Source organism: Schistocerca nitens, chromosome 1 (assembly GCF_023898315.1).
Source record: "Schistocerca nitens isolate TAMUIC-IGC-003100 chromosome 1, iqSchNite1.1, whole genome shotgun sequence".
Taxonomy (NCBI): Eukaryota; Metazoa; Arthropoda; class Insecta; order Orthoptera; family Acrididae; genus Schistocerca; species Schistocerca nitens.
In genome coordinates, this window is record NC_064614.1 from 691,202,086 (window position 1) to 691,228,239 (window position 26,154).

General features: G+C 40.6%; 1 protein-coding gene across 10 annotated transcripts in view; it reads left to right on the plus strand.

Moving 5' to 3' along the window:
* The window catches only part of LOC126259353 (RNA binding protein fox-1 homolog 3-like), a 456,111-nt gene that overhangs the window by 412,478 nt on the left and 17,479 nt on the right, over positions 1-26,154 (plus strand). For 8 of the 10 annotated variants that reach the window (XM_049956084.1, XM_049956134.1, XM_049956102.1 and 5 more), the window contains one exon: positions 2,031-2,097. In XM_049956084.1, the coding sequence (XP_049812041.1) occupies positions 2,031-2,097 (67 nt within the window). The remainder of the gene's footprint in view (positions 1-2,030; positions 2,098-26,154) is intronic. The other 2 variants (XM_049956093.1, XM_049956163.1) reach the window with 1 other exon arrangement.

The window sequence follows — 26,154 nt, forward strand, 5'->3', positions numbered from 1 at the left end:
GATGTAGGTATATAGTTTTGCGCATCTGCTCAACGACCCTTCTTGAAGACTGGGACTACCTGTGCTCTTTTCCAATCATTTGGAACCTTCTGTTTCTCTAGAGACTTGCGGTACACGGCTGTGAGAAGGGGGCAAGTTCTTTTGAGTACTCTGTGTAGAATCGAATCGGTATCCAATCATGTCCAGTGGACTTTCCTCTGTTGAGTGATTTCAGTTGCTTTTCTATCCCTTGGACACTTATTTTGATGTCAGCCATTTTTTCGTTTGTGCGAGGATTTAGAGAAGGAACTGCAGTGTGGTGTTTCGCTGTGAAACAGCTATGGAAAAAGGAGTTTAGTATTTCAGCTTTACGTGTGTCATCCTCTGTTTCAATGCCATCATCATCCCAGAGTGTCTGGATATGCTGTTTCGAGCCACTTACTGATTTAACGTATGAGCAGAACTTCGTAGGATTTTCTGTCAAGTCCGTACATAGAATTTTACTTTCGCATTCACTGAACACTTCACGCATAGCCCTCCTTACACTAACTTTGACATCATTTAGCTTCCGTTTGTCTGAGAGGTTCTGGCTGCGTCTAAGCTTGCAGTGAAGCTCTCTTTGCTTTCGTAGTAGTTTCCTAACTGTGTTGTTGAACCACAGTGGGTTTTTCCCATCCATCACAGTTTTACTCGGCACGTACCTGTCTAAAACGCATTTTACGATTGCATTGGAACTTTTTCCATAAACACTCAACATTGTCAGTGTCGGAACAGAAATTTTCGTTTTGATCTGTTTGGTAGTCTGAAATTTGTCTTCTATTACTCTTGCTAAACAGATAAACCTTCCTCCCTTTTTTTATATTCCTATTTACTTCCATATTCAGGGATGCTGCAACGGCCTTATAATCACTGATTCCCTGTTCTGTGCTTACAGAGTTAAAAATTTCGGGTCTGTCTGTTATCAGTAGGTCCAAGATGTTATCTCCACGAGTCGGTTCTCTGTTTAATTGCTCGAGGTAATTTTCGGATAGTGAACTCGGTATAATGTCACTCGATGCTCTGTCCCTACCACCTGTCCTAAACATCTGAGTGTCCCAGCCTATATCTGGTAAATTGAAATCTCCACACAAGACTATAGCATGCTGAGGAAATTTATGTGAAAGGTATTCCAGATTTTCTCTCAGTTGTTGAGCCAATTATTAACCTAGCTTGGTTGCTGAGTGTAATCTCCCCCCATAATAATTCACAGGAACTATCCACTTCTACTTCACTACAGGATAAACTACTATTAACAGCGACAAACACGCCACCACCGGTTGCATTTACATTGGGTTTATTCTTGTGATGAACTGGGTATAATTACCGTGTTTGGTTACTCTAAATATTGGAAGCCTCTAGTTCTTCCATCCTCAGTACCCCTCCTCTCACCATCTCCTTCCTCCTTCCATCCCCCACTCCCCTGCCCACCACCACACGTATTCTCTTCAAGAATGTTCTGCTACAAATATTAACATGGAACTCTGTTGCCTTAATGCATTTAGATCAGATCAAATCAGTCCAGGCTGTTACATAACAGCAGACACTGATATCACATGTTAATTTTAAAGTCTTACTTTCTTTTGAAAATGCAATTTTATAACAAAACTACTAAAATATTATGTTAATTGTATTTAAAAAAGCTGAAATCTTCCTAAACATCAGCAAAAAGTGCTGTAAAACCTTCTTTGGAATTGACTTATTGTATCTTTATTTGCACACTCATTTAAGTTGTTCTCTGATTGTAGTTTACTTTGTTATAGTGTACAGTTTTCATATTGTAATGCGTAAAATTGAAAAAAGAAATTCAGAAAGCTATATACAGTTTATCGACAACTAGGGATACTACTGTAATGTAATATTGTTTGATATGCTGCAATAAATTTTTTAGTTGTGTTTGCTAAACCAAAATGTTACTTTTGGCTATTATATGTTGACAAAATACATACGTGCACTTTAAATGAATGTCCACAGTGGATGACATTCCTCTAATACTGACATTGGTTTTTTCACAGTAGTGTCTACTATGATCCCTTCTTAGCGGCACATGCTGCAACGGCAGATCCAAATTACAGATTGCAGGTAAGCAGTATACTACAGTAACATAATTACTTTGTTTTTGGAATAGAGTGTAAGTTTTATATCTGCACTAAAGTTGATACAGTTATGATGGTAAAAAGACAACTTTGCATATGATATGATTAAACATTTATTCCAGTAATGGGCTGTTTTCCTTGTATAACATAAAGTATTTAACAGGACTGTTCTACTTTTGCTTTAGATTTATATTTTAAAACAGTCTGAAAGAGGAAAAGGTACTTGAATTTTATGGATTTTAATTTGGATCTTCGCCAGTTTTGATTAACTGTTGTTTGTGATGCACATCAATGATGTCCAACTTGGGGTTTTAGAAGATACAAATGTTATTCTTTTTGCTGGTAATAATACTTATAAGAACAGAATCACTGCCAGTTGCTTTACCAAAACAGCAACTAACATAACTTGAAAACATCAACATATGGCTCAAAGGAAATGGGTTACCATTGCAATTTGACAAGACTGAGTAAAACAGTTCAGTGCTCCTCGTATAACTTCACAAGCTACAAAAATAGGTTTTTAAAACAGTTGAATACAGGAAGCAGAGGCTACCGGTAGATGACAGCTTTAATAGATGTTTTGAATAATAAATAAACTAGTTTTTCTACCTATTTACATTCAGTAATATTACGGAATAACTTTTTAGGGAAATTCAACGACATATAGGTGCAGTAATTTTAAGAATACAGAAACATACGGAAATAATTGTACCTGACAATTCAAAAACATCCTACAGCAAACTCGTCGACTTTGCAGTGTGTGAAGGAAAATCCTAAAGTCTTAATTAGTACTGGGAGAAAATTAGTCAATTAATTTCTGTTGGCTTCATATACATATGTTCCCAGTTGTCATGTACATTGAAATAATAGTGCCATTACTGGACCGAAGACAAAATTACACAGCCCATTGATAAAGTGGATATGCACTGTGCCATTATATTTAGGAGTCTGTAGCAGTGTGCTTATGACAGTATGGAGCAAGGTTGTACCAGAACTGCATACTTGTACATATGAATAAACAAAGAACTAATTACGCAACTTTTTTTTGTGTAATAATTGAAGAATTATTATTTAATGTCGTTTTTTATTATTATGAATTTAATTCTACAGTCAAAGACCAAAAGCAGTTGACATTAGTACATGAAGTAGTCAGATGCATGAGTCAATAAACACACACATAATTGAATAGATTACATCAGTAACTTTTGTCAGTTTACAGCCTCCCAACATGAATCAAAACTTAGAGAATGACTTCTTAAAAGAAATATTCATTTGTTTCTGTATATCACATAAAAAGCAATGTCCAAATTATATGGGGTGGGTTTTTTTTTTTGCGTTCACCGCATACAATCTCTCGGGATTGAACAATGAGAGAATCATACTTTGTTACAGACACTATGGTCTAATGCACACTGTACCATGCAGCCACAGTTATAGACTTACAATATGCATGGTTTCCTGCTAGATGGTGGTACTATTCGTCATACATCATGCCCTAGTGCCCTGTCCTGCCACAGTAATTTGTATTGTTGTGTCCGATTCATTCTTGTTGCTGACTTGTATTGTAGCGGATGTGATACAGCATTGTATAAAATGGTACACTTTTCAAATTGAGAGCTTGCTGACATGATGTGTACTTGTGGAATGGCAAATGGCAATGGGCAACAGGTGGCAAGATTGTATCCGGAGATCTATCCCTGCCAGCAACCACAGCATTCCTTGTTTGCAACTGTGTTTCACCATCTGTCTGAGACAGGGTTGTTTCAGGAAGCAGGAAATCTTGAAGGACATACTCAAAATGTCTGGACAGCAGACTTGGTGGTAATTGTGATTAACACTGTGAAAGGCAACTGCCATATCAGTACCAGGCAGTTGGTTTCCCAGTACAGTGTAAGCCAAACGACCGTGTGGAACATTGTCTGTGACGATTGTTACTACCCTTATCAATTCCAGCATGTGCAGGACTTGTTAGCAACATATTTTCCTCATCAGGAGCAGTTTTGTCACTGGTTTCTTCACCAGGCAACTGTGATTCCAAGATTCGTGTCATCCATCCTATTCACAGATGAAGCCAACTTTATGCAGAATTGTATCTCCATCTTTGATAACAGTCATCTGTGGGATATAATACAGAACCTCCAAGGTATGGCAACAGCAAATTATTGGGTTGGTGCATCCAGAATGTGTTTGCCGGGATAATTGGTGACCATATTTTAGGTCCATTCTTCCTTCCAAGCCACCCAATAAGGCGGAACTATCAGCATTTCTTGCAGGTGACTTTGTCTCCCCTGCTGAAAGAAGTGCCCCTGATTCAAAGTGATACTTGGCTGCTACATGATGGTGCTTCAGCCCACTTAGCCATTACCGTCCGGATGCATCTCAGTTGTCTCTTCCCTGGTTGATGGATCAGATGAGGGCGTCGAGTTGCGTGGCCTGCTCGTTCATTGGCACTCAACCCTTGCAATTTCTGGTTATGGGGCCATCTTAAAAGTAGCGTGTGTGCAGAGCTCATTCCAGATGTGGAGATACTGAAGCAGCATAGTCAAGCTGCCTTTGACACTGTTCAGATGCAACCTGGTCGATGTGAATGTCTGAGACAGAACATGCTATGGTGTATATGTGTATGCATTGAGGCACACAGAAACAGTTTTCAATGCATACTGTAACTGTGGCTGTGTGGTACAGTGTATGTTAGACTGAAATCTCTGTAACAATGTATGACTGAATAAATGGTCTCTGGTGTGGAAACCATGCATTGCCAGACGTAAGTTCATTAGATATTTTTTGTTCCATATACTCTCATTGAAAAATACCTAGAGTTTGTACGCAGTTGAAAAAAATCGCCCTGTATATCATCCAAGCAGGTGTTTCCTGTTGCGAAGTTGCTGCAGTTACTGTCCCATTTTGAAGATGGGCGTCATCCCTCGGCATGTCTCATCATATAGAAACAAAATAATAGTCTCAAACAATATCTGTGATACACTGCTTTGTACTTCTTACATGTCTCATTCATCGTAAGAAGACTCCTCTGGAGTGATATATTTCACCACATGGTCTCCGACTTAGAATAGCCCTACAGCAAATGCGAAAAAAGGTTGAATAGAGGGGGAAAAACATGTAGTCACAAACTTTTGTACAGTGGTGGGATGGAGTGGCATTAACAATGCACTAAAAATCCCAACCAGTGGGAACAGCATTTCAAGATTAAATTTTTATGTATTTCTTGAATAACACCAAAACTGCAGCTTCTAGCAAAAATGTTTTCCAGTACAGAGTTATACGAGTAGACAAAATAACTTCACTGAGCTCGTGTTTAATGCTGGAGTTATTTTTAGTTTCTTAAATGAGTACTTACTTGCAGTTGTTAAGTGAGCTACATGTGAAACAATTAAACAGCTGGAGCTGTTGGCTATCTACCACACTGAAGAGCCTGTCCCAAGTGTAACATGCTGTCAGTATGCATTCAACAATGTTGTTTTCACTGTCTCCAGTACCACTGGCTGGAATACTTTTCACGGCAAGATTGGTAATAAATGCATTGGCTCAGCCTCAGGTGTGCCACAATCTAAAGAGAATCAGAGGCTTATATTTTCTTAATCTGTAATAGAAGTAAGTCTCCTAGGCCTTACAGACCCTCGGGTATTTCAGCGTAAGTCAAGCTATGCATTATAGCAGATTACTGGAATATAGACTGTGGATATGTGATATGTGGCTCCACTCGGTGCAGTCACTCAACAAGTTTGAACAGTTCCTGAATGGAAGAGAGTTGTGCAACCTACCAGTAATGCAATTAATTGTGAGAGAAATCCTGTAATTTTGTGGTCCTTCATGAATTCACAGTTGAGTGAGTACAGCACAATTACATGGCTTTATAATAAACTGCCAACTATAAACAACATAAAGGTGCCACATCTGCTAATGTAATACCTCTCACACCCACACTACAAATTGCACTGACAGCATGAGACTTACAAATTAAACACTTCCCAGCTATTGTTTATAGGAACATATTTTATACAAAAGCTCTTGTAAAAACTGCAAAAAGTGCTGACTTAATAGATTAAAAATAGCTCCATTATATAAACATGAACTCGGTGAAGTTATTTTGTTTACTTACATAAGAGAACCTGATGGAAAATATTGGGAAGGTACGATCTATCTATAAACTGAAAAGCAAATATCACTCATTGTGGGGGGAAGTTGCCTTTCCTGGAAGAGCGCTATAGCTGCCTTAGGGGTGGCTATGAATAACTTCCCCTTCAGCAGTGTAGAACAGTGTGCAGAGACTTAACATAGATTTTGTTGGTATACTTTCCTTGCATTAATATTAATAGTAAGTCATATTTGTACTCAAAGTAGTGTTAATGCACTTTATTTTCCACAAACACCCCTTGGGCATATCTGCTCACTACATCCCCAACAATTCATAAGGTGTGCTTCAGAGGATCAGTATAATTTTGTGAAAGACAATGTAGGTAGTTCTTCCAAAGTAGTGGAATAGGGAGAGTTAGGAATCACTTGATCGCTCTTCAGTTTGCAGACCTGTGAAGGAGGGAATTGCATGAGTAAAATCAGATAACTTACATTCCCTTACACTTCTGTTCCCCCCAACAACCTCATCCCCTCCACTCTTACACTCTGCGACTCAGCATCTCCACCATATCCTTTTCATAATACTGTCATTTTATTAAAATGTGATTTTCCATCTCCAGCAATGTGGAAACAAGTAGTCACTTTGGGTAACATTTTTGCTAGAAGCTGCAGTTTTCAAGTTGTTCGTGAAAAACATAAAAAAAGTGACCCTTAAAGGTCCCACTGCCCCCACCCCCCCTCCACACACACACACACACACACACACACACACACACACACACACCAGTCACTATTTTTAGTATGTTGTTCATAACCCTCCATCCCTTGACTGCACAAAAATTTGTGACTCCGTGATATTTTCCGCTAATTTTTGTTCTCTGACTGGACTTTTAATCCATATCACTGTAACCATGGCTACCTGTCTTACGTCTCGTGTAAAGTTATATAGACATCTTTGGACATATATCTATTTAACTGCTGACACGTTTTATGAAGCTAATAACAATAATTTTACTAGGGAAAATAAGTGGGCCTTCTATTTGAATGTATCATTTTTTATCTTGACCGTGAACACACAAGTTATAACACTATTATAACTGAAAGAATGTACCATCCCATTTGCAAACCTTCAGGTTGTAACAAATATTACTGGTTCAGTATAACTGTAATAATGTGTAATGAGCTTGTGCATTTCCATCAAACACTGCTTTTTCATTACAATATTTGAACCTTAATGGCATTGGCATATAGTTAAAATAATGTGCTTCCGTGTATCTTGTATATCATTTCATCCCATAATGGCTTTTAGTTTTGTCTTAATACTACTCATGTTGAGAAAAAACAGAACACCCTAAATGACTAGGGATAGTATGTTTGTATTCACAGAACATGTACATTAGTGTGTTCTGCAGAAATGGTTAGCATTTCAGTCACCTCGCTTCATTATTTGTCCTGTTGTTTAGTAGGCACAGTGTCCACCATGGGCTGTGATAACTTATTTCATGTGTGAATGCATTGATGTGTATACAGCACGAATGGCATGTTGTGGTATAGTTGCTTTCAAGTGGTTTCATGTTCATCTGTGGTTGTTGGCATTGGGTCACAGCACAGCACCCGTCGTTTCACCGTAGCCCACACATTTTTGATTGGCGACAAGTCTGGTGATCATGTGGGCCAGGCCAAAAAGTCTGACATCCTGTGACAACAAGAAGGTACATCTGGTTGTGCATTGTCTTACTGAAAAATGGCATCTGGGTAGTCACAGGATGTCATTGACGTAGGTCACACTGGTCGCAGTGCCCTGGACATGCAGGAACTGTAGTTTGTGGTTGTACTTAATAGCGCCCCACACCATCAGGCCTTGAGATGGTACTGTATGACTTGAGCAGATGCAGTCACTATGATGCCGCTCCACAGTTTGCGGCGATCCAAAATGCATCTATCAGTTTCAAACAGACACAACCTGGATTCATCCAGAAACGCTGTTTGATGCCATTCGTGTCCCCAGTGATGTTGTTCCATACGCCATTGCCATCTAGCATGTTTCTGCACATTCATCAAAGGCAGGCAGAGAAGAGGACGCCGAGTATGTAACCCATGCCCTAATAAATGGCAATGGACTATAACCCCTGATAGTGTATGATATGTTACACTGTCCCACTACAGCCAAGGAGGACACAGATCTGCACTGCAATGCCATTCGGATGAGGTGTTGATCTTCTTAGAGTGTGGTCTGTGTGGTGTAACCTGACACATCTTGTCTTGTTCTGTGGCCTTCCATGAACCATTCCGCACACACCCGTTGCACTGCTAAAACACTCTGTCCCACAGAAGCAGCAATTTCCTAGGTGCATGCATCACATACTCTCATGCCAATGATATGTACTCTTTCAAACACACTGATTTGATGGTATGGTTCGCACATACGTCTGGAAGGCTTCCTGCACGTCTGCTCAAGTCACACTGACCCGATACCTTTGGTTTGTATCGACAATGAGAGCTGCAGTCATATTTTACCGGTATGTGGTGTTGTGCCATGAATCAGTGTTGACCTTTAACCCGCAGTCTGTCATGATTGAAAAGGTATCATTTCTGCAAATGTAATGAATACCTATAGTCATTCAAGGTTTTTTTTTTTTAAAAAAAAACATGAGTGTAATATAGGCAAAATTATGTTTGGAGTGTTCGGACACTAAAATTCTTAAGACTTCCATAGTGCAGTACCTTTACCTATTCGAACTGTTATTTCTGCCTCACAAATTCACTGTTACCATCTTCAATATTTTCCTGTTTGATTACATTTCTCACCCATTTACAACTTAGGCAAGCTTTATTCAGTACAAAATTGGAGTCAATCTAAAAATATTAAATATTTCACATCTGTTTAAATTGCATTTCACACGTAATTCCGTAGACACTTTTCTTTCGCTATCATTGTTCCTCCTCTACTCCCCAGAGTTGGTATGCCAGTGTATATTAAATCCTTCCCCTATCTCAACGTAGGTGTAGGCCCTTCTTCCTTCATACACATAACGTATTTCTAAAATGCGTATATATTTGGGCACACCATTCTTTTTGAAAACAATACTTCCTTCTCAACACTTTTACTTCTGAATTGCATATAGAAAATTTAAACGAACTGGTTACAGGGTTTTTCTTCTCATCTCCATTTCCTAAGTACCCATCTGAACCATTTTAGCCAGAAATGATTGTCAGTAAGCTACATCTATTCCCTTATAGCTAACAATGCTTGCCATTAATTTGCTCTTTAGAGAATTACAGTAGCTTTCCATACAGTGTATTTATGCAGTTATGAAGGCATATTATAACTCTTACTTTTAATGTGGATGTACTGCGTCATAAATAAAGTTGTTGGTCAACTACCTTGGCTATTTGTGCCCTCGTCAGTGTGACATTGCTAAAATAAACAAAATCTGTGCTGGTGCTTAATATAAAAAAGTTCCTGCCATCGCTAACACATTACACTATCAAAAGAAAAATCCAGGAATAGATATAGCTGCTTCATGTACAGGGGATGAAGGTGGGGACTGGAATTTCATCACAGGTGGAGCATAATCTGGGCTCCATCCAAAAATGGTATTCAAACTGTAGTGGGGAAAAAAAGAATGGTCTCACAATGAGGTCTTATGTATACAGTTAACACAGAGATCTTTCTTGAGGGATGAGGTTCTCCATGATCGCTCCTTGATGGACTGGAGGATAAGGATGGTTATCAGTCCTACACACCAGCTTCACCCCACAGGCCCTGAGAAATGGTGTCATTGATTATACATGAAGCATTGGAAAATGCTCCTAGAATGTATATTTATCAGAAACAACAAAATTAAAGAATTAAATCAGGAATATGATATACATACATACATACATACATACATACATACGATGCTTAAATGTCTGTTACATCTTAAGAAAAATTGGGTGACAAGACTGCAAGAGAGATTCTTCAGATACAAACAGTGAAACCGTTTGCCATTTACATCTCCAGAGAACATCAGTGAAAGTTAGTGATTTGAATGACCATTTTATACAGGGTGTTACAAAAAGGTACGGCCAAACTTTCAGGAAACATTCCTCACACACAAATAAAGAAAAGATGTTATGTGGACATGTGTCCGGAAATGCTTAATTTCCATGTTAGAGCTCATTTTAGTTTCGTCAGTAAGGAGCACAATACCATGATTTCATACGGGATACTCTACCTGTGCTGCTAGAACATGTGCCTTTACAAGTACGACACAACATGTGGTTCATGCACATTTCAGTCGAAGTGTTCGTACGCTTCCAGCAACAGATTCGGTGACCGATGGATTGGTAGAGGCGGACCAGTTCCATGGCCTCCATGCTCTCCTGACCTCAACCCTCTTGACTTTCATAATGGGGGCATTTGAAAGCTCTTGTCTACGCAATCCCGGTACCAAATGTACTGTAGAGACTCTTCGTGCTCGTATTGTGGACGGCTGTGACACAATACGCCATTCTCCAGGGCTGCATCAGCGCATCAGGGATTCCATATGACGAAGGGTGGATGCATGTATCCTCGCTGACGGAGGACATTTTGAACATTTCCTGTAACAAAGTGTTTGAAGTCACGCTGGTACGTTCTGTTGCTGTGTGTTTCCATTCATGATCGATGTGATTTGAAAAGAAGTAATAAAATGAGCTCTAACATGGAAAGTAAGCGTTTCCAGACACATGTCCACATAACACATTTTCTTTCTTTGTGTGTGAGGAATGTTTCCTGAAAGTTTGGCTGTACCTTTTTGTAACATCCTGTATACCATGGAAGATCATGTACCCTGCCAGCACAAGAATCATCACACTATTTTAACATGAATTAAAGTGATGGTATCTTGTGACAAAAGTAGCATGTTCCCATGACTGATAAAGATTCCAGTGTTAAAACTAAAGGACTAGCAAATTGTGACATAAATGCTGTGATAAAGTATTATCCCCAATGGTAACCATTTATACATCTTAAAACACCATAACATTGGCTGCACCTTAAAGGGGCTTGAAATGTGACACAAAGGAGTATTACAGGAATATTATATGGTAAGGGAAAGTGACAATAATGGAATATACATTGAAGTGCCAAAGAAACTGGTATAGGTGGACATATTCAAATACAAACAGGCAGAATATGGTGCTGCGGTTGGCAAAGCATATACAAGACCTCAAGTGTCTGGTGCAGTTGTTAGATTGGTTACTGCTGCTACAGTGGCAAGTTATCAAGATTTAAGTGAGTTTGAACATGGTGTTATAGTCGACACATGAGCGATGGGACACATTATCTCCGAGGTAGCAATGAAATGGGGATTTTTCCCGCACGACCAATTCAAAAGTTTACCGTGAATACCAGGAATCCAGTAAAACATCAGATCTCTGACATCGCTGCGGCCAGATAAAGATCCTGCAAGAACGGGACCATCAGCAATGACTGAAGAGAATTGTTCAATGCGACACAAGTGCACCATCCCAAAAATTGCTGCAGATTTCAGTGCTGGCCATCAATGAGTGTCAGCATGCGAACCGTACAATGAACTATCATTGATATGGGCTTTTGGAACTGAAGCCCCACTCGTGACTGCTCGACACAAAGCTTTACACCTCGCCTTGGCCAGTCAACACCGACACTGTACTATTGATGAGTGGAAAAATGTTACCTAGTTGGATGAGTCTCGTTTCAAATTGTATCTAGTGGATGGATGTGTATGGGTATGGAGACAACCTCATGAATCCATGGATTCACAAGTGTACCCTGAATATCTGGAACCCAGTAAAAGTCAGATCTTCGACATCACTGTGGCCAGAAGAAGATACTGCAAGAATGGGTCCAACAACGACTGAAGAGAATCATTCAGTGTGACAGAAGTGCGACCCTTTGGCAGATTTCAATGCTGCGCCATCAACAAGTGTCGGCGTGTGAATCATTCAGTGAACTATAATCGATATGGGCTTTTGGATCCTTGATGACTGCACGACACATAGCTTTATGCCCCGCCTGGGCTTGTCAACACAGACATTGTACTGTTGATGATCGGAAACATGTTGCCTGATCAGACGACTATAATTTGAAATTTTATGGAGCAGATAGATGTGTACAGGTTTGGAGACAACCTCATGAATCAAAGGACCCTGCATGTCAGCAGGGGACTGTTCAAGCTGGTGGAGGCTCTCTAATGGTTTGGAGCATGTGCAGTTGGAGTGATATGGGGTTCCTGATACATCTAGATATGCTTCTGATAGGTGACATGTACGTAAGCATCCTGTCTGATGATCTGCATCCATTCATGTCCATTGCGAATTCCGATGGTCTTGCGCAATTCCAGCAGGACAACGCAACACCCCACACGTCCAGAATTGCTACAGAGTGGCTCCAGGAACACTCTTCTGAGTTTAAACACTTCTGCTGGCCTTCAAACTCCCCAGACATGAACATTATTGAGCATATCTGGGGTGCCTTGCAATGTGCTGTTAAGATAGAGTTGAATTTAAACTGTATGTCAGTGGGCTCCCATGGTCATTGTCACGGAAGGTAAAATATTTTAGAATGTCAGGTAATATCATTTTCAGTTTCAGTTTCTTCTACTTGTCTCACATTTCGACCCCTCTGCCCAGATCCTCTTCAGGATGTTGTGTTGTTTGTGATTAGCTTAACAGTGTTGAAGACCAATGTTGTGTTCACTTAGAAACAGTAGTTGACCTGTGCTTGTGCTGAAGAACTGATATTATTGTCTAAAATTCCTCTGGCTACCATTGGTGGGCCATCATTATTGGATAAAAGCAAAACAGGCTATGCAAGAGAACAGAATGTTCATCAAAATAATATTAAAGTGCTGCAGAGATGGCTTTCTGGATGATGATTATATTCCCTCATGCTTTGCGGGTATGTATTATCTTCCTTCATGGTCAGAAGCCACAAAGCTGGGAGCCTACGCTGCCTTCTCTGTTAAAGTTACGCTCAATCACTTTTTGTGCTTCTGTTCTATAAATGTTCATTTCCTTGGCCTGTACATGTATGTTGTTGAAATCAATGTCTTGGGCTCAGTTCTTCCACTGACCACTACTACAGATGTCACACTTCATTTTAACCATGTGTGGTGTTTGTATTCCTAAATAAGTTGCTCTAAACTCCTTCCCGTTTCACCTGTGTACAAAATGCCACAGCCACACATGATTTTATAGACTCCCGCAATGTGGATGTAACCATAAGCGTCCATTTTCCATCGGAAAAAGTCCAATTTTTAGGTCTGATTCAAAATTCTGTTCTTTATATCGTTTCCCCATTGAATTCTGCAGATGAGGTTGATAACTCAGCAAATGAATGAAAATATAAGAGTGTGAAAAGGCGGATGCTCGTCTTTTGTATTAGCATAATTAAAATTTTGATCAGTAGACTGGACCACAGTCAAATCATTATAGATGATACGAAGGCACAGGAAGACATTTTGTTGAGAACTGCTGGCTTCTAGGCTGAATGGTGGTGTGAAGTGGTATCTGAACATGTGTTTGTGTCAGTAGGCTTTCTATACACTCCATGTCCTAGAATGTTGTCAGATTTTCTAAATAACAACACATCTAGAAATGGGAGAGCAATGTTACCCTCTACCTCCAACGTGAAGTAGATTTTGGGGTGAATCTTGTTTAACAAATTGTGGAATTGTGAAGCTCTTCGTTGCTGTGTGGCCAAATAACAAATGCGTCTCCCACATAGTGGAGCCAACAAGAAGGCTCTAGAGGCACTATATTAAATACCTGTTGCTTGAAATGTTCCATGAGAATATCTGCTTCTAATGGTGACAAACCTAAATCCATAGCAGCACCATCAGACTGTTCATAAAATCTTTGTATTTAAAATATCTTAATTGTAGACATAACTTGATCAGATTGCACACATCTGGAGCAACTTTCTCAGCTATAAAACTTTCTCGGCGAGACAGCTGTAAGGGTGTTAGATTCTTGGTAATATACCTGTTTGTTCTGGAGTCTAAAAAGTTTCTTTCACTTTGCGAACAATTCTGTTCCTCTGGTCATTTTTTAACTTGCATTATAAAGGATCAACCAATAGTTCTTCCCACTTCTTGCAGTATTCCACAGCATCCACAACTACTGTAGCAGTTCCCGTATCCACTTTGGTCACCACGATGCTTTTGTTTCTCTTGAGGTCTACAAGAGCCTTCCTTTCCAGAGCCTTCCTTTCCTGCACTGTGGTGTTGCTTCTGGGCAGTTTCATTTCTGTGAAAATATTGATTGATAAGAAGAAATCAAGGAGGAAAACGTTGTGGCCTAAAAGCAGGAACTGTTTAAAAAAACTATTATTATAGTTTTGTACTAAATTTGAATGATCTTCTGCATGCAGATTTTTCATGTACAGAATAATTAAACTTACTTTCAGTTCTTCAGTTTTCTCATTGTTACCTCAAATTTTGCAAAAGTACAATCTGAAAGATTGTCTTGTGAATCTGAACATTGTTCTAAAACCTTCAACTGTCGCTAACATTTGTAATTTGTTGTTGATCCACATCCTGTTCGCAGACTGTTAATTTGTCACCTCTGTAATTAACTAGCTGAGTAACCAGAGTTGCCCGAGTGTTAGTCCACCTCCTCCTTTCTCCTCTGTCCTTATGCTCCTCCTCCTCCTCCTCCTCCTCCTCACTCTGTCCATCACCTCCTTCCCCCCTGTGAGTCCAACTCCTCTTTTCCCCCTGTGCTAAAGCATTAAAAAAAATGGCGACTTGACTCCATTCGGCATGACCCGTTGAAGTGTCATAACATCAGTGCTGTCTATGACCTCGTGAACGGCTGTTTTCAGGTAGCAGTTGTTTTTGGGTTATTGCTGTACACTTTGTCTTTAATGTAGCCCCACAAAAAGCATCCGCATGTGTTCAGATCTGGAGAATATGGTGGCCAATCGAGGCCCATGCCAGAGGCCTTCGGGTTCTCATGAGACAGACTGTAGTCTGCAAAGTACTCCTCCAAGACATCACTGTCCTGCTTCGATGACATCGAGCTCTGTCTTGCATGAACCACATCATATCGACATCAGGGTCACTTTGGATAATGGAGATGAAATCATCTTCCAAAACCTTCAAGTAAGATCCCGTAGTCACCGTGCCATCAAGAAATATTGCACTGATTCTTCCATGCCTGTACATTGCACACCTCACACTCACTCATTGTGGGTGAAGAGACTTCTCAATCGTGAAATGCAGATTGTCAGTCCAGATTCTCACTCCCCCAAATGCGCCAGTTTTGCTTATTAATGAACCCATCCAAACGAAAGTGGGCTTTCTACATCTACATCCATACTCAGCAAGCCACGGTGTGTGGCGGAGGGTACCTTGAGTACCTCCGGTTCTCCCTTCTATTCCAGTCTCGTATTGTTCTTGGAAAGAAAGATTGTCGGTATGCCTCTGTGTGGGCTCTAATATCTCTGATTTTATCCTCATTGTCTCTTTGCGAGATACACGTAGGAGGGAGCAATATATTGCGTGACTCCTCGGTGAAAGTATGTACTCAAAACTTCAACAAAAGCCTGTACTGAGCTACTGAGCGTCTCTCTTGCAGAGTCTACCACTGGAGTTTATCTATCATCTCCATAACGCTTTCGCGATTACTAAATGATCCTGTAACGAAGCGCGCTGCTCTCCATTGGATCTTCTCTATCTCTTCTGTCAACCCTATCTGGTACGGATCCCACACTGCTGAGCAGTATTCAAGCAGTGGGCGAACAAGCGTACTGTAACCTACTTCCTTTGTTTTCGGATTGCATTTCCTTAGGATTCTTCCAATGAATCTCAGTCTGGCATCTGCTTTACTGATGATCAACTTTATGTGATCATTCCATTTTAAATCACTCCTAATGCCTACTCCCAGATAATTTATGGAATTAACTGCTTCCAGTTGCTGAATTGCTATATTGTAGCTAAATGATAGGGATCTTTCTTTTCATGTATTCGCAGCACATAACACTTGTCTACATTGAGATTCAATTGCCATTCCCTGCACCATGCGTCAATTCGCTGCAGATCCTCCTGCATTTCAGTACAATTTTCCATTGTTACAACCTCTCGATATACCACAGCATCATCTTCAAAAAGCCTCAGTCAACTTCCAATATTATCACAAGGTCATTTATGTATAGTGTGAATAGCAACAGTCCTACGGCACTCCCCTGCGGCACACCTGATATCACTCTTACTTCGGAAGACTTCTCTCCATTGAGAATGACATGCTGCGTTCTGTTATCTATGAACTCTTCAATCCAATCACACAATTGATCTGATAGACCATATGCTCTTACTTTGTTCATTAAACGACTGTGGGGAACTGTATCGAATGCCTTGTGGAAATCAAGAAACACAGCATCTACCATCTATGGCCCTCTGAGTCTCGTTGACGAATTCCTACAGAGTGGGTTTCTAGTCTCCAGAAAAGTCATTATACTCAAACATAATACGTGTTCCAAAATTCTAAAACTGATCGACGTTAGAGACATAGGTCTATAGTTCTGCACATCTGTTTGCCGTCCCTTCTTGAAAACTGGGATGACCTGTGCCATTTTCCAATCCTTTGGAACACTACGCTCTTCTAGAGACCTACTGTACACCACTGCAAGAAGGGGGGGCAAGTTCCTTCACATACTCTGTGTCACTAAACCGCATGTGCATGGTAATTCCCATCATGCCCCATGCCGAACTGTGCAGTTCGAACATGGTAATGCAAACAGTTCAGTAGTGAAGACTATTTTATTTCATTAGTTCAATAACCTGTGTAACCCACTCTAAGTCAATCTTTTCCTCCATCCTTCTCTCTGTCCATCCCCTCTGTCCCACCACCTCTCTTAAAGTTGTCAACTCTACTCCAGTATTAGGCTGGTGGTTTTTACTGCACAATATTTCTATCCAGATAGTTAGTAAAATGTGTACCAGTTTGGTTGAAATCGATCCAGGGATTTAGTAACAGCTTTTTGCCAATGTTTTTGCCAGAGTACACGTCATATATATATATATATATATATATATATATATATATATATATATATATATATATATATATATATATATACACACACAAATTTCACGTGTATCTGTAGTGAATTTTGCACTGCTGTTTCATTTTCACACAGCACAACTTTCGTGATGATCTATCTTGTGAACAATGTGTTCTACAATGATACAGATTTGCAACTTCATTCAGTGGTTTATTTGGATACTGTCTCTGAAATGTGTTGTGAATAGAATCAGTAGTAAAAAAAGTAATAAATTAAAATATCATGTATGATGTGATAGTCTTCTTGGTCATTGTTCTTGGATTGTGTCTACAAGACATCTCAGTTGTTGATAATAAATGTCAGCAGTGATGCTTCCATCTCAGGAAAACAATTAATATTACACCACACTGTCACTGTTCCACCAAATGCATAACATTATCTTTTGTGGATGTGCGCAGATCTTTGTACAGGGAGTTCCTGCTTTGTTTGGGTTCAGACAATTCCTTTCCTTAGATCACCTCAAAGACACCATTCCTCATTACCAGTAAAGATGTGGGATAGGAATGATTTTTGTTGTTCATGAGCCAGTCAGCGATGAGCAATCAGAAATTCACTTATGGCCACCCACTGATTGTTGTAATTTTGACTTAGAATGTGCAGTACCCAAGTACCAGATTTTTGAACCTTCCCCAATGCAAAAAAAGTTGCTCGATGGTGGTATGCTCACCGTTCATCACATTTGCCAGTTCTTGAGTACGACGACGTGGATGATTGTGGACCTTGCTCATCACATCTTCAGTATACAAGGCTTGTTCAAAAAGTGTTGGATATCCTTCTTTCCCACATAAATCATTGAAGGGCAGGAGACATTCGCAGGCAGAGATGTGATGGAGGACATCCAAGTGCACTTGCGAATTTTTTCCCAACCAACAGAAGAACCAGTCACTGGCAGTCAGCGTAGGAGAGGACATGGTGTGAGCGCTCATCACATTCCAGTAAGTTGTAAAATGGTGGAAAAAAACTGAGCAGTTATTTGCATCAAATTTTTCTAAGAGCTTGGGTGTGATAAACAAGTGCAAACAATTTGCAAGGTTCAACAGGCTGTAGAGAATGATGCCACGAGCAAACTTAGAGAAGAGGGAATGGTACAACCACTTCAAAGATTGCCGCTCTTCTGGAGACAGTGAACTTTGTTCAGAAAAGTCTTCAACGAGCCAGCATGACAGTGTTATTGAGCAAGTTTGGACTTCCCTCCTGAGAGACTGTTGTATCACACTAAGAGAACTTGGAAACGAGATAGCAGTAAGCACCTGATTGGTACATTCAGTTTTGATTGCTGGTTTGTGAATGAGAATTGTGTCTGTGAAATTTATACTGAAATTACTCATAATGGAGCAGAAGCAATGCCACCTGGAAATAAACACTGGGCAGTGTAAGTAGTAGTACCAACTGTCAGAGCACTGCAGAGATACATTCCATGTCACAACTATACAGCGTATGTCCACCTGCCGACAAAATGTTTCCGGTATTAATACACTGGTCATATGTTGTCCTGCTGCATGCAGACCCAGAATGTGGAAACTGCAGACACTCTCTCTATGGAGGACGTCCTTTGTCAATTGTGCTGAACACCATCTTCTGCATTCATCGGTTTGTCCAGTATTTAAAAAAGGGAAGATAATACAAGAATATTAATCACTTGACTGCCTGTCATATACTGAGGCAGGAAAAAAATATGTACAGCTAAGTCCTGTCTATGACCAGTAATGTAGAAGTCATTGTTGTCAACCTCTTCCCCTCAAAGCTTCAATTTTACCAAACTAGATCTATCACTGTCTTCCTCCCTTGTGGTTCCTTTGACATCTTTGGGAACCTCTTCCCAGACCCGATTGGAGAACCAGCTTCCTCCTGTGGTGTCAGGGCTGCTCCTTGGAACCCCTCTCCTGGGGAAACCCATGAATCAGGGGCCGACTCCCGGCCAGTGGCTGAATGAGACTTGAGCTATGGGTTCCAGTGCTTCCCATTCTTCATCCCTCACAAGAATCTTGACCACCAAATGTTGTGAAACAGGAGAAGGGGAAGGAGGAGGAGGCTACCACCTTGATCCTGGATGCACCAAATCTCCCCATGCCATTAGATCCTGATCCTGCGTTCATTGAACGCCTAACCAGGACACCCTCAACTTTATGTTCCAGTAGAACTATAATGGATACTACTGTTAATTGCTGGAACTGCAGCAACTAATGCCCTCAAGAAACTCCCTTCACTGATGACATTCCCCAATGTACTGTAGTTATGGTGCATTCTGCCAAAATCTAATTGGCCCGGGGAAGACATCTGGAGAGGTCTGTATAGTACTTTGCACAGATGTCATTGACAGCTGGAGAGGTTTGTATATTGGTTTGCATAGATGTCATCAGTAAGTGAATTCCCCTCCCTACCATGTTGGAAGCAATAACAGTGTGTGCGCAACTACTGCTACTACATTGCATGGTCCACAGTGAGCTTTGCAACAATGACAACTTCCCAGTGATCCGTCACTTCCTTCACCCCTCCCAATGGATCAATTATCATGATGGAATATTCAAAGAGCCAACTGGCAGTGCCCTCCTCATTTTTAAGTGACTCTACGCTAAGGCTCACTATCTAATGAAGCACAGTAAAAAGCAATTCTGGGGGTGATATGTCTCTTTCTTGGAAACATATACCTCTTCCTCCCAGGTGTAGCACAAGCTCCACAGGCTTCAGAGCCTCCAAAGATCAACAGCTATTCCAGATCTTGTCCTTTAGGATGGTCTTTGTGCCAATGTGTCAATTTTTGCTGAACACCCAAACAATCATCTTAGTTAGTGTCAACATACTCTTCTTACCCAACTATCTTTTGAACATGGAAAAGACAAGTTGAAGGTATCCTCGTATGTTTCACCCCTTGCCAAGCTGAATTATGTAATGAACCCTTCACTTACTTCGAACTGCTTCAGTCTCTCACTTCATCTCGAGCTAAGGCCGCAGTTCCTGATTCAGTCCATAATCAGATGATTCATCCTCTGAAAGTTGCTCAAAGGGTGAATCGTTTCAGGATCTTCAGTCGTATTTGGCTTTAAGTTATCTTCCCTGTCCAGTGACTAATAGTACCATCATCCCAATCCTTAAGATAGACAAAAACACAATGTCTGTCAACAGATACATATCAGTTAGCTTCACCAATGTACTTCGCAAACAAGAAGTTGTTGGTTGCCCACAGATTATGCCAGGTTCTTGAATCTTTGGGCCTCTTGTCCCCCTATCTATGTGGTTTCTTGGAAGGGTGCTCCACAACCAGCCATTTGGTTAGATTGGAAACAGTAGTCTGAAAGACTTCTTCAAAATGTCAACTCCTTATCAGTTTGTTTGACCTACATAAGGGATACAGCACTGCTTGGCCTGCTTGGCACCTAAAATTGCCAATGAGCAATATGCTTGGGGAGTGGAAGGGCTAGGCCATCCAATAAGCATCATTTGCACAATAATGATTTTGTTGTCGTTCCAGCACTGCAGTTATTAAGCAGCATGATGCAAATGGTTGCCCAAAAGTTTACAAAAGTTCACAGTGCAATTACAAATGCCAGCAGGTGTCAAGTTAGTCTCCTATTACAAACCTTGTACCAGTTCACAGTACTGGACATACCATCCTACATGAGCAGCTCTTCAAAATTCCACAAGGTTACACATTGTGTTGTCCATGCCCATAAATATTTTAAAAATAACCTTTAACAACAATAATAATAATAAATAATTTTAATCTCATAACTAAAAATAAGTTAAAGCAACAGTGGTTGTGTCTAATACTAATAGCTGTTAACTCATGAATAAAGAACCAACAAGATGCTCTGGAAAACCGGAACAAGTGTAACACAGCACGGTTGCAAAAAACAGGGCTGATGGTGGAAGCCTAGTTGAATGGAATCAAGCAAAAGGTACAGCACTGACTAGGACAAGTACAATACTCACACAATAAGAAATCTTAAAATCAGATGCTCTCCCTGAACAAGTCCAGAACAGTTGTACCACTCGGATCTATTCTCCCCATCAGCTCTGTTACTCAAATGAAAAGACAGTCAATTTAAACCTAAGACAGGTAACATATTATTCCGACCCACAGTGACAAGAAAAAATAACGGGCCGAAGCAGTTTAACACAAAACGGTGAATATTCAACACTTTTTTCAAATCTGTCTGAGCCAGTAACAAACACAAAGCAAGAAACACTGTAAACCAATAGGGAATGAATGTCTGCCAAATAGCACTAAAGAGATTGTACTGTATGTTAAAGTTGGTTCCTTGGCACAAGCAGACAGCTGCAGGAAATGTTCTGAAATGTGTTCACAAATTTCAGTCCTTTTTCATCGAACAGAGACTGTTCCTTAGGTTGTGCCCCTCATCCGATGACTCCTTTGCCTTATGTACAGCCACCGTCTTTGCCCCTGTCCGCACGGTCGACCAGGCACTGCACTTGTACATTTGTGAAAAGCTCAGAAATCACTGCACACACACACTCTTGTACACCATGCTTGATGTTGCTGCTGGGAAGCAGCCAAAGAGCATAATCATGTGCAATATAGAAAAGAGTCAACATGGCTTGGCGCCATCACACTTACCCTCCATGATTGATTCTTTCAAGGCTCTCTATGGATTTTTGTTTGTCAGTTTCTATCCCATTGGTTGTCCCCCATTAGAGTTGGTACATCACTCAGTTCTCCATGGGTCCAAGAGAATGGTGTTCAGTAGTGCTCCATGCTGTGTGACACACTCTCCCTCTTCACCATGAATGGGCTAGTGACCTCTGGGCCACTAGTCACCTCCACCTTGTATGTACATGACTTCTGCCTTTGCTACAGTGCCCAAACCTTGGTTGAATGCCAGCTCCAAGGCACCATCTGAAGGACAACCACTTGGACCCTTTCCAGTGGTTTCCAATTCTGTCCTGTAAAAACGTGGCTCGTGAATTTGCATCCTTGGTCCATCCTGACCCGGTACTCCACTAGGGTACACAGCGCATGGAAGTTGATGCACATGCCCATTCTTTGGCTGTTGCTTTTATAGAGTCTTACTTTATTACCCCATATTTGTCAGCTAAAGACTAGCTGTATGCTGAAGCTTAAGGTGCTCTGCTTACATGCCCTTATCTTGGGATGCAGAGCTTCTTACCCTTATGTGTGTTTACCTGGCCCTCGTCTCGACTTGACTATGGTTGCCAGGTTTATGGCTTAGCAGCACCTTCAGCTTTGAAATTGTTACACCCAGTCTATCATCTTGGTGTTTGACTGACCACTGGTGTCTTGAAGAACAGGTCTGTAGACACACTCCTTTGTGATGTAGGGATCTTCTCTCTTCAGCTCCATCTGTAACAGTTGTCAAACTGTTGCTCAGTTATTGCAGTCACCATCCAACAGTTTGCTCATCATCGAACTCATCTTTTTGGATATGAGGGACATAGACCTCCTTACACCTGCTCTTGGATGTGACTACCAGTTACCTATGAACACTGATGAAGAACCGAACATTGAAATGGAGCGTGACTCTGGAGCAAAGTAATTCTGACTCTTGTTTCCCCTTCATGCTTTCTCAGATCCCAATGTGATATTTCTGCAATGGAACTGTAATGGCTACCACCACCATTTGGCCAATCTCCATCAGTTAATGGCTGCTTACTCTGCAGTTGGAATGGCACTTGAGGAGACAAGGTTCTCAGAAACCTAGATCTCCAACCTTCAAAATCACAAATCTTACTGTACAAACCACATTCACACCAGAAGGGCCTAGAAGCAGTGATTGCTTGTGTCTACCTATCAGTTTGGATAACAGTATGTGATATCTGTCAATCCCCAGGCATATATATACTGTAAAATGAGCTGGTGGAGCTAGTGGAACAGTTGCCTACATTCTTCCTGATGCGGGGGTCTTGAGTACCCACAATCCTCTGTGGGGCAGCAGACAACGTCTATCGGGGGTCAAGTAATAGATCAGGTAATTTTGGAACTAGAAGGGTGCCTGCTTGACGCTGCAGTTCCAACATATTTTAGTACATCTCATAGAACGTACCCAGCCATAAGTATTACAGTCTGCAGCCTGAACATCTCACCTTCAATTTGATGGTCTATCAGTGGGAACCTCAGTGACTGAAGACTGCTTTCCTTCCACTCTCTCTTTCTCCATCAACTTATGGAATGTGCACCACATCTGTCACTTCAGAAAGCCACCTGGAAAGCTTTTAGCTCCAAAGCAACTTTTGAAACCATTTGAGTGAAGTATATTGAAGAAGTGGTGCAACATACTATTAATAAGATTATACACACACCAAGAAAGCAGCCATTGCTGAATGTTTTATGACACACTTTGCCAGAGTGTCCTCATGCATTAACACACTACCATCCTAATTTCTTGACATGGAAATGCCTGGTGGTGCAATACTCCTTACCCTTCCATGCACAAGGCTTAGAATCATACAATGTTCCATTTAGTGAATGGGAGTTGTGTAGCGTTTTGACAGTGTGTGTAGAGACAGTCCCTGGACTTCATAAAAAGGCTGGAATGTATTTTATTTTTTGACTTGAGCATATCTACTCTTAACTCTGACCATTGCCTTCTCACAATGTAATTTTAGTCTCTCAAAATTTCATTCTGAAGGAAACATCCTTAGAGGTGTCAAAACCTAAGTCAGTGTACCAAACAAGTATTTGCAACAGGTTGGCCATGTGATTCTTATGTTGAAAATCCACTTTCAAATATTTAAAAACCTTAGCATTGACAGCATACAATACTTCCACAGGTTTTTCGGTCATATTTTTCAAAAAGGTGTTTCCCTCCCTATAGAGAAATGGTATTATTATATCACAATTTCAAAGTGGCTTTTGTACATTCTAGTCCACAACAGACAAACTGGAATCTGCAGTGCGCAGTGCTTCCACACGTCGCCATCTGATAACTGTGTTCTCTGACCTAGAAGTGGCGTATGATACCACTAGATGCCATCACATTGTGTCTACACTGCACGAGTTGGCTTCTGCGGCTGCTTACTCATTTTTATTCATAACTTCCTAGCACCCAGACTGTTCCAGATCCAGATTGTTCGACCCACAGCAAACAATGTGTAAAAAATACTGGGGTCCCTTGGGATTGGTTCAGAATGCCTCTCTCTTTATTGAAATCATTGGAGATGTGACAGTAGTAGGACCCACGGTGTCATCAGCACTGTGTGTGGACAATCTTTGTCAGTATTACAGCTCTCCACCATTTTGTGTGCAGAGCACTATCTTCAGGGAGCCATACAGAAAGTACATAATTCGGCCTGACTCTTGATATAAATTTACTCCAACGAAAACTTGAAATCGATGAAGTATTCAGATTTTTAGGTGTTTTATTTGAGAGTTAGTTAACAAGGTTATCCATCATGGTGTATGAAAGTATGCAGAATTATAACTTGGAAGTGCCAAATTGATATTGTGGTGAAAGGCATGTACCGACTGCGAGAATCGGGACATTCTGTACTACGAATGCATCTCTGTGTCTTACCGAACCGAAGCTTTGTTTCATGGACTCTTTGTGAAGGAAATGGAGAGATTGGATGTGTGAGAGGAGGAGAAAGATTGTATTGTTGTGAGATGCCATTACGGTACATAGTAAATGTTCAAATAGTTTTTTGTGCAAATTAAAATCCGGTAACTAACATGAAGTATTGAAGGTGTGTATATCTCCATACTGAAGTTGTTGTTACAGTTATTATGCGACGTAGATCGCTCGGAGGTAAAGTTTGGAATGATAGTACGAAATGCATTTTCCATGGGCCGAATGCATCAAGAGATTAACTCCGAATTAATAAACTTCAACTTGCTAAATTGTTGGACCTATCATCCAGACTATTCAAACAACATAACACACAGTTGTGCTGAATGATTTGCATAGGAAGTAAAGATTTCAGGTGGAGCAGATAATGATGAGGAATTTCCGCAGGATCACCACTGCAGATACATCTCTTGCTCTCCTGTGCGTACCTAAAGCGAAAATATTGATATTTTCCAGGTTTTCAGGGGAGCAAAGATAAAAGGAAATAAGGAACTTAGCTAAACAAACTAAAACCAATAACAAAGCCAATAATTAAAACACACATAATGAATATTTATTTATAATAAATAAATAAATAAATACTTTAACTAAATAACAACAACAACAACAACAACATATTAAACCATGCTACCCAACTCAAGACAAACAGCATGAAAAAGCTTGATAGCGTAACAGCACCTCCTGGGATGCAGACCACATAGTAGTGCTGTGACTTCATAAAGTTTCAATTTTATCCTGACTGTACTAGGGATGTGTTGTCTACAGGTCAGAAGCACCATCAGTAATGAACTTGTTAATCTTCATACATCACAGCAGTTGCGGCAACTGGAGTCTTCTGTACGGTCCCTGTAGATGGCCGCCCATTGGGAGCTGTGTCCCACCATGGAGGGTCAGATACCAGTAACTGGCGAGCTATGGTGGCCAGAGTCTGTTAGATGCCTACCTATCAGTCTTATTTTGTTTCACAACCAGCAGTTTAGACTGTTTACTAATTGCCCAAAATGGGGTACATCATCTGGGATACAACTGGAGGCTCTATGCAAGGACCTCCAAGTGTCACTTCTTGTTTGCACAGATAGTTGCCTCTCAGCACCCCGCATGGTGTGTACTCAGTCCTCTCATTTGGATGAACCTCTAATGTGGCCATAAGAATAATGCTGATACTACCATTCTCAGATGGCTATTCCATTTAGTTTTCACTTGTACACATATTTGACATGCAATGACAAAGTTGGTTATGGTTTTGCATGTGCAAGGTGGCTTCAGAAGTATTCTCTGTCGAACGCATGCAGTGCATAGTTGGTTACCGTATAAAGTGCTCTGCAGTGCATTAAAA